We start from the raw sequence: 10,425 nt of genomic DNA, 5'->3' as shown, positions 1-10,425 counted from the left end.
AAGTAACCCCGTCCGAATCCCAGTGGATGCTTTTATTCACAGCAACTAGGTGTCCAGTAAAATGATTTGAAAATAATGTATCTTTCCTGAGCAAATATGATTCTGAAGACAAGTTTAGGGACGGGAGGAACTGTGGAGACAGGTGTAGGCATTTAGCAGATGAGAAAAAAAAAAAATCTTCTCCTTCCAAGGAGAAAAAGAACATAGCCTTCAAATTAGAGAAGACTAAGGAGGATTTACTTCAGGAAACCTGAAAAATATAAAAATCATCATCAGTTCCATGCTGTTCATAAGATCTAACTTAACATGGAATCCATTAAACAAGAGATGGAAAATTAGTGTAAACAACAGCAGAGAAGAAAATATGGAGAGGTAGGCAGACATCAAAGTGAGCTGGATGTGATAAGGAAAAAATGCTAATCATATAAAAGCCAGAAATAGCAGAGTCTTAAAAATCACCCTAAAAAGTTCAAGGAACAGAATTATTAGTACCAAATAATAATAATGATTATTATTATTCTGAGACAGTAACCTAAATTTCAGAGACTGAATAGTATAAAGGTAACTATCAAGTCACTGATCATTTACTCTGTGCCTGGACACAGGTAATTCTTTTAAATCCTCACAATTCTATAACATAAATACTGTTTTATCTCCAATCTATATATAATGAAACTTTGATAAAGGGATATGTTCTTAAATTTGCCTGAGGCATAGCTGGGATTTGAACCTAGATTGATCTGACTCTGGAAGCTGTATTCTGGACTACTAAAATAAGGACAGACTAACAAACAATATCCAATATTGGAAGGCACTATTTCTCACCAGAAGTAACAATCAAATACACAATAGCAAAGTTTCCAAGCTGAAGAAAGACCCAAATCTGAAGAATAAAATTCACTATATAACAAAATTAATAAAAAGAAAGGAACACATTTTTTAATAAGATTTTTGAGCTTAATTGGTAATGAACCCTACATCAAGAAAGCTAAATTACCTTGTGCATCTAGTATCAACATTGTTTCATTAAAATAAATAACACTCTAACAACCAACATTAATTCAAATGTTAAAATCACAACAAAACTCACCTCAGAGACGCTAACGTGGATTACCTTCACAATCAACAGCAAAACTACTCAAGATCTTCATTAGCCATTATCCTGTCTTGGTACCTTGTTATCAGCCAACAGCAAAGCAGCTGTCACCAACCAGCTTCCACACCCCTAACATCTCCACCAAATCCAGCCTCCTGGCTCGCTACTCTCTCACACCTCCCATCTCACTTTCTAGGTTTTTTTTTTTTTTCTTTTTTCTTTATTGTGAAATTCTGACTTTGGAAATCATCCAAGCTGGTCATAGTGCCTCTCAGTTCACACCCCAAAACCCACTATCCTGATTCAGTAGAGCAAAAGCCCACCTGGCAGTACCTTTAAGTTTATCTTCTACATATAGACTTGCCCACTGAGTACAAAATTATGAGCAGCAGATATACTTTTAAAATCTCTTGGGGGCAAGGGGGTTAAAGAATTTATAGTCCACATTGATAATAATAGAAAATAAATAGGAAAAAAGCATTGAAAAACACACACCAAAAAGAACAAACAAAACTGGAAGGCATAAAACATGAATGCAAAAATGAGAGCACTTTTATCAGTTATGAAAATAAACATGAATGAGTTAAACCCCTCTACTAAAATGCACAGAATCTCAAGTGGAATAGAAAACTAAATCAAACTAGATTCTACCCACAAAGATATACCTAAAATATTGTGACTCCAAGGGTTACAATTTTAAAATGTGAATGTAAAGGTAATGGGAAAAAGAAAAATGCAAACAAAGAGTGAGTGTCTCAGAGAGAAATTGACAAAATCACATTAATATTTGAAACTTTTTCCTTAGCTTTTGACAGATTGGTAGATAAAATATATCCAGATTGGGTATATAAAAATAAATAACAGTGGTTCTCTAATTTTCATCTTCATACACATAATTCATATGCTGGTCATGCGCTACCGTAACATCTAACAATATGCTGTACTGGTTCTCAATTTGGGGGTACACTCCCCTAGAGAGGCGTCCTTCAGAGTCTTAGGAGAGGCTAGAATAATTTAAAAAACCTCCTTGCCCCCAGCTTCTGATTTGCTCTTACCCCAAATTTAGAATTACTAATTCAGACAATATTCATTACATATTATCTATAAGTTATATCTAATATAAATAAATATTAGTCTATCTTGAATGGAAAGTATGATTTTTTTCAAATCACCCTTAGAAAATTAACAGATTAAGAAAAACTATATTAGCTGTATAAACTATTTTTTAATTTACACATTAAAATAAAACATAAGTCAAAATAAAAAAAAAATGACAAGCTTGGGTAGGTTGCAGCGTATAAGGTAAACAGGGCTATAATATTCTCCATATGTAAAGAGGTACTTTAAATCAATGAGAAAACTGTGAATCCTCCAATGGAATAACTGATAATGAACCTAGCTGGATATATCACAAAGGAAGTACAAATGGCCAATAAACACTGAAAATACTTAATCTCTCTAGTAACCAAATAAATTCAAATTAAAATAATATTCTGAGATATTTTGCCATTCAAATTTCCAAAGATTTTTTTCTTTTTTAACTGTAAAACTTGATGTTGGCTGGATGAAATGAAATATGCAATCTTGCATTCTGCTTGCCAGTGAGTGTATAATTTGTACAACTTTTGTTGGGTATTTTGAAATATAAACATAACAATCCTTTGTGGAGAGATTACCATATTATAAGCACCACACTACACACTTTACAGATATTTGAGAGATAACATTTATAAAGTGCATTCCATGTGTCAGGCATTGTCCTATGTGCCTTACGAATACATTAATTCATTTATTCCTCACAGCTACCCTATGAAGTAGGTATGTTTCATCCTCATTTTACCTATAAGAAAACTGAAGCACACAGAAGTTAACTGACTTGTCCAAGTTTACATAGCTAAAAAGTGCCAGAGCTGGGACATCATATCAGCTAATATTCTAATATTCTTCTAATGTAAATATTATTCTCCAACTTAATAGGTTAAGAGGTAAAAGGAAGATCCGCGAGAGTAAGTAACTTCTCAAAGTCACAGAGAAGATGCATGGCAGAGGTGTGTATCAATGTCTGTTTGACTTCAAAGTCCAAAACTGTATGTGTTGACAGCAGTTTTTCTATTTCTAGGGATTTATCCTACAATTATAGTCAGAAATTCTTCCAAAATGTCCATGCTGGTATTTTTTTTTAATCATATTTTAACAGCAAAAGTTGAAAAACCAGGAAATGATGGGAAACAGAGATAAGATTGAGAGAGAAGCAATGGTAAGATTTTGAGGAGAAGGACATAGTCTCTGGTTGCTCTGTGGGATAGACTGGCAGCAGGAGGGGAGCTAAAAAGACCTAAGAGAGAAGAGTGCTACAGTAGTCCAAGAAAGCGATGACAGTGCTTGGCCTGGACAGTAGATGAGGGGCACCCTGGATGAACTCAACATATACTTTGGAAAGTGAATTGAGAAATGTGGATATGAGGAATGAAGAAGGTGAAAAGTCTAGGGTAACACTCAAGTTTAATGGACTCGGTGGCCGGAGGTATCATTTACTGATACTGGAAATGCAGGAGAAACAGAAGCTCAGGTTTAAATATGGTAACTTTAGAGACTATGAGACATCCAACTGGAAATGTCCATGTATCTGAAGGTCTGGTGAATGCACACATTTAGAGATCTTGATGAGACATGCTTTTAGGAGTCAACAACGATGGCCCAGGACCAGGCAGTGTTTCATTCCGTTGTACATAGAGTCGCTGTGAGTCGGAACCTACTCTACTCCACCTAACAACAACAACAGTATCTACATAGGGGGCAGTAGTCGTTCAGTGGTAGAATTCTCACCGTCCTTGTAGGAGACCTGGGTTAGATTCCCAGCCAATGCACCTCAGCACACCGTCTGTCAGTGGAGGCCTGCTTTTTGCTATGATGCTAAACAGGTTCCAACAGAGCTTCCAGATGAAGAGAGACTAGGAACAAGGGCCTAGTAATCTACTTCCAAAAAATCAGCCAGTGAAAACCCTAGGGATCACAACAGTCCAATCCTATTGTACATGGAGTTGCCATGAGTCAGGGGCCAACTGGAAAGCAGCTAACAACAACAATAGCACCTATGTGGTATCTATGGATATCTGTGATGTATCCTGGAGAAAGACTATTAAAAAAAAAGTAAAAGAGAGAGAGAGAGATTGGAGCGCCCAGGCCTAAACTCTGAGGCTCTTCAAAATGTAATCTTAAGCTTCAGAAGAGGGAGTTGGCAAAAGAAACTAAAAGAAGGGTTCTGAACGCCAGAAGACAAACAGAAAAGTCACAGAAGTGAAGACATGTTTCAAGAGATGATGAGAAGTGTCCTGTGTGGACCACTGTCGAGCAGGGAGGGTGAAGCCTGTCAAGTGCTCTTTGGATACGTCAGCATGGAAGCTGTTGGCATCCTTAGCAAGAGAAGTGAGCAGCCGCCAGGTACAGTGAAGAAATGGGGACAATATGTGTACACATCTCTTCTGAGAAGCAAGGCTGGGAAGAGGACAGAGGAAGTGGAAGCTAGAGGAGAATAGGATTTAGATAAAAGGAAGACATTAATTGGCTTGGGTTGTGTGTCTGTGTGTATTAAAACAAGAGATATTAGAGAGAGTTTGAATGGTCGTGGGACGAATCCAGCAGAGCAGTGGTTCTCAAACTTCAGTGAACATCAGAATCCACTGAGGGCTTGTTAAAACACTGAGAGCTGAGCTCCACCTCAGAGTTTCTAATTCACAGGTCCAGCAACTTCTCAGGTTAAGCTGTTGGTGCTGGTCCTGGAACCAAACTTTGTGAACCGTGGGCGGGGGGGTGGTTAAAACATACAAGTGAGGGAAAGATAAACTATCAATATCATCTCTGAACGGCAGGAAGAACTGGAGTCAAGAGCATTTGTGAAGAGTTCAGACTGGATAGGATAAGGCAAGCTCTGTAGTAACAGGAAGGAAAAAGAAAGAAAATTAAACTAATAATGAAAATGATAATGATAGCAATTGGCTACTATACACCAGAAGTGGTTCTAAGTGTTTTTATTAATACATTTAATTTTAATAATAGTGCTATCAGGCAGGAAAATGCAGTAACTGTGTATATTTGGTAGTAGGAAAGTGACAGAATTCCTATATGGCAGATCCTGTTTTTTCTATGGTGTCTAAAATGATCTGACATATAATACCATCAGTGGAGTGTGGGATGAGGAAGGGAGGTTAGCATTTGGGTAGTTTGGGAAAATATAAAATATTTCATGTGGAGAATGGGAGAAGGAGCTTGTTATAGAAATATGGTTAAGATTGGTGTTATTATTGAGTCCCTTCTGAAGCTGGGAATTGAGAATTTTTGGTGATTAACTGCTTGAATTCTTCCAGCCTAGCTCACATGTGTAACTTGAGCAAAGGCAAATCATGGACATAATCTAGGTTGAGTTTTTATCAGGTGGGTAAAACAGGAAGAAAAGAAAAGGAAGAGGGTGACTTTTATTTTTAATTGGTCATATAATTGGATTGTAGATTTTAAAGACACTATCAACAGAAGTAAAGGTTTGTGAGGGGTTGACTGAAGAAAGATATGTTGGAAAGATAATTAAGGCTACTGTAAAAGCCATGTAATTTTTCAATTTATAAAATTTTTTTGATAGAGAAAAAAATTTTTCCCACCAAATTTTGTTGATGCCATTTACTTTTTTTTTGGCCAAAGACTTAAATTTGACTTTCCATTTAAATGTGCTTCAATGTTCTGTGAAACAGAAACACACCGTCTTACCACACATGCGTGGCTTGGTGTGGAGCACGTCGGGGTGTGTGTGTGAGTGTGCTCCCCTCTAACCGTTCTGCCTGGCATACCACGCCGTGCAAAACTGATTCACTGACTTGCCAGTCAAACTGCTGGTGCCCTGATACTTCCCCACCTTGAAATAATTAGGTTTAATCAACAATTTTACAATAATAAACCGTGGTGTGAACTTGGGCTAGTCCCAAAGAGTAAATTTTGCACCGTGAAATAGGTAAGCCAGTCCTGTATATGCACATAAAAAACCAAACCAAACCAAACCCATTGCTGTCGCATCAATTCCGACTCATAATGATCCTACGTCAGATCCCTAAAAAGGGGCTTATGGAGTGTTAACTAGTTATAGCCACCTATGACCTAATCTTTTGGGGATGGACAGAATGTCAACCTTGTAATGTAGCCATCCATGAGAGTCCGTGAATATTGCAGATCAGCCTTCTTATCCTAAGGAGATACAGGCTTTCACCACCTTAAATGATTAAATGATTGTTGCTGTTGCTGTTTTTAAGCAGGAGATATATCTGCATATGCATATGCAAATGTATGTGTATATACGTAATGTATATGTATGTACATATATATGTATATGTGTATTATATATATATTGTGTATACAACATCTAAATATATTAATGTATTGGGTGGAAAAGCTGGAAGAAAAATTTTCTCTAAAAAATATAAAGGAAATTGATAGTCTCCCCCAGTAAGGAATCTCCTTTACCTGTGAGGGTGCTGGTATTGACCAACTCAGTACTGGCCGAGGGTGCCTGGGGATCTTCCTCACTGTGTGCTTTCAGGACATACTTCTCAATGACACCTCTAACCGCAACAGGTTCATCCCAGGTCACCTCAATGCTATATCCGTTTATGCTGCGGGCTCTTGAGGGAGTTGGCACACTTTGTGGAGCTGCGAAAGAATAAAATAGAAAATAGAGAAAATGGCAGCTCAGAGAAGACTATTGCCCATATTCTTCACTTTTAATGGCCGCAGTAAATCAGACTCAACCATTAGCATAAATACAATTTATTAGAGTTGTAACTTTTCAGCATTGATTTAATATGACTGCACATCTTGAGCCTTTCAGTTTAAGCTATATTTCAAAACCATCAAAACTCCATCGACATAACGTCCTTTCAAGTCTAGTCCAGGTTTTCCAAAAACATTTAATGTATCCAACATGTTTAAACATCACTCATAAAGAAGGAGGTGGATGGTGGGCAGCTAACAAGTTCAAGCAATATAACGATGTACCCCTTTGAAGCAAGATAATTAGACTGTTATTATACATAGTGGTTTGACACTTTTATATCTTCAATGTATTAGGCAAAGGATATCACAAACGTGATTGTGTTGTACTTGAATTTCTGGTTACATTTTCCAAATACAATCGTTTTTCAAATCCATTTTTAAAAAGCAAAGTTCTACCAAGTCTGATCTACAGGATACATTCCTAATTGCATTTTGGGGGGCTGGGGGGCTGGTGCCCTTGAGATTTTACAAAATCCTTTTCAGAGACGTTTTCTTCAGAGTATCTCAAAACAATAACCCGAATGAGACAGTGGAAAGGAACTGCAGAGCAGGGGCCCCTAATTTTAAAAATCCATAACCTTTAACTATTTATTACATGTCTCTACAGCTCTGATCAGTAACAACTTCATCACAGCCGACTGCACTGGGGACACCGAGAGAAAGCCCAAGGAACTCTGTGGCAGGATGATGAATGAGCGACCTGCTCCAGCTGCTGGTGCACTTGTGAGGCCCATCCATGGAGGCTCGCTCTGGCTTTCCCATATCAAACGTCCTCCTTCTCTGACTTCACTGTTCAGACCCTCAGCATAGGGCAGTGGGGAGATAACGAAGTGAACATAAAGGATGAGGAGGAGCACTGAGGTGGAGATCCACTGTCCCTGCACTTAACATACCGTAGGTGCCTACAGAAAACAGTAGCTGCCACACAATCGTGGTGCAAGTAAACGGACAATGAGAGTGATGTTGATTTTATTAGTCCTGAAATGTGGTACAGGGCAAAGTACAGTACTGTCTAACAGATGGTCTTCTCATAAGGGACAGAGCAAAACTGACTCAAAAATAATTAAATAGTGCAATTATTCTCCACCCCTCGGGAGCATGTAGCTGCTCAGTGTTGTGGTCAGGTTGTAAATATGAATTTATGGCGGAAGACTTTGTTGTCAGATCATTGCTATAAATTCAGACTTCTATTTGCATTCTTCCTCGGTGCTACTCAAAAAGGAGACAATTAAGCTACTTGAGAAATGCAATTTCAAGCCACCTACTCACATCACTGAATCGTCCTCACAGCAGATTTTATATTTGTTACAAAGGTAGAGGTGTAAAATAGGGCAGAGAACACGCCAGTACCAAATGAACATTTTATGTTAGAGCTTTGTCCTAGCATTGAAGTTAAAAAGGATTTTAAGATATCATTCAGCTTCTACTTGTTTATAAATAGATGATACTTTAAATCATCCTGGAAAAGTGCCACACTATTTCTCTTCTGGAAAATAGGCAGAAAGCCTTGAAAATAATTCTCAGTTGCCCAACTCAAACCCTAGTGGCACAATGGTTAAGCACTTGGCTACTAAGCAAAAGGTCAGTGGTTCGAACCCACCAGCGTCTCCGCAGGAGAAAAGACCTGGTGATCTGCTCCCATAAAGATTACTGCCTAGGAAACCCCATGGGGCAGTTCTACTCTGTCATACAGGGTTGCTATGAGTCAGAATCAACTCAATGGCACACAACAACAATGTCTCAGTATTTAATTTTCTTTAAGATGAAGAAAATTCCTCAGAGGATGCGTGGGCTGGTAACCCATTGTTGATAATAAATTTGAGAGAATATTTTGGTGAAAAGCACATCTTTAGACAAACTGTGACTTGCCAAGGATAAACTTTCTTCAAGAGGCATAAATGGAAACTACTTGGAAATATGTTTGCCTTTCTGACACATATGTGACCCAAAATAGTAGAGAGCTACTAACTTTCAAAGCTTTTCATGATGAACACTTTCCTGTGATAGTCCTATGTTAAAAAATTTTATGGTCATAGCTAGAACTATAAAACACTTATAAGTCAGTTGTCTAAGGTTAGAGCTAATGTATTCTATTATCCCAGTTCTTTCTCCTCCAACTCAAAAAAATTAGACAAATCAGCAGTTTCCTTCCAGCTCTATCCTGGGAGAGTCATTGTAAGACCCTAATAGTCAACACCATGGCAAGCATCTGCCATGATGTGATAACAGACACAGCTGCTTCCAGTGAGGGTACAGGTTTCCAACGGAACTCTCTGCGAGAGAGGACCACCCTCATCTAGTGGTAACCCAGCCTCAGCTTCTTGGGGGTCTATGCAGTCAGTAAGGTGGTTTCTCTTTAGACATATAGCCATAGGAATGCCCCTGTTAAATCCTTAAGACAACCTGACCTTCCGTTTGCGTTCTAAGAGGAAAGAATCAAGCCTAAGCAAATTCTACATTAAAAAAGCACTGATCTACTAAGCGTTTTTGCCATTTTCAGATGCATTTGCAAACCAAGGCATGCTCTGTCACAAGATTACGAAACTACTACTACTTCAGGGTGGTAGCCTCGGCTTGTCTATACATGCACAAACATGGATGCACAAACGTGCAGGTGTGTGCACATATACTTTTAAGATAAATCATTTACCTGCTCCGGTTGTACGTCCCCGACTCCAGTCACTATATACTGAACCTCCTTCGTGTGAGGCTGTCACTCGATACAGGTATTCTTAAATGGAAATAATAAGTAGAGATATTAAAACATTGCTCGTATAGACTCAGTGGTGGGCTGGTGGCGAGGGCAAAGGGGATGTAGGAGACACGTAACATTGGATGTGGAGGATTTCCACGTTACCTGTAAAAGGCTGCAGCCCACTCTCATAAACACTCGGCTCCTTTCCTCGATAAACCAGGATGGAGTCATTTCCCCTGCAGTTAACAGCAATGTCAGTTGACAGGCAGCCATCCAGATTGACTCTGACAGCACTGCTGGACACAGACGCCAAGCTAACAGCAGCACCCTGTGTAAATCTAACATCCTTCATGCAACCACCGAAACCTAGCAAATAGTAAGGAATCAGTATCACATAAAGGGCTTGAGTCATTAATTAGCAATCACTTCTGTCCTCTGCAGTACTACGTTTTGATGGGGTGGGATGGGGTTTACATACAATTGTTCAACTTTCAAGTCTTGTTTGGGAAATTCTTTATGCCTCTTTCTGCTTTTTATTAGGCTAAATTATTGCAATGAGATGTCTATTTCTGTTATTTTGAAAAAAATACATTGATAAGTATAATTCAACTTTTGGTAGTGAGAAGCATTTATTTCACCTCTTCAGGTCTGTATTTTCCCATTCTGTTTCTTCTTGTAAAATAAAATGTAGACAACTATAAATCATGATATATAATGAACATGTTAATTCTGGAAAGTGAAGTAACCTATGAAAGTCAGTGTTTCTTAAAAAGGGTATTTAAGAGTTCCGGCAAAATGGCACTCTAGGCAGAAGCACCAC

At 38.4% G+C, this 10,425-nt stretch overlaps 1 protein-coding gene across 1 annotated transcript in view; it reads right to left on the bottom strand.

Moving 5' to 3' along the window:
- Positions 1 to 10,425, bottom strand: part of USH2A (usherin) — a 551,884-nt gene that overhangs the window by 503,935 nt on the left and 37,524 nt on the right. The window contains exons 9-11 of the mRNA XM_012558807.1: positions 9,768 to 9,971; positions 9,561 to 9,641; positions 6,602 to 6,787 (exon numbers count right to left, since the gene is read on the bottom strand). Of these exons, the coding sequence (XP_012414261.1) occupies positions 6,602 to 6,787; positions 9,561 to 9,641; positions 9,768 to 9,971 (471 nt within the window). The remainder of the gene's footprint in view (positions 1 to 6,601; positions 6,788 to 9,560; positions 9,642 to 9,767; positions 9,972 to 10,425) is intronic.

This window comes from Trichechus manatus, unplaced genomic scaffold (genome assembly GCF_000243295.1).
Source record: "Trichechus manatus latirostris isolate Lorelei unplaced genomic scaffold, TriManLat1.0 scaffold00187, whole genome shotgun sequence".
Taxonomy (NCBI): domain Eukaryota; kingdom Metazoa; phylum Chordata; class Mammalia; order Sirenia; family Trichechidae; genus Trichechus; species Trichechus manatus.
Note: the sequence above shows the minus strand (reverse complement) of the source record. Positions and strands in the feature narration are given on the sequence as shown.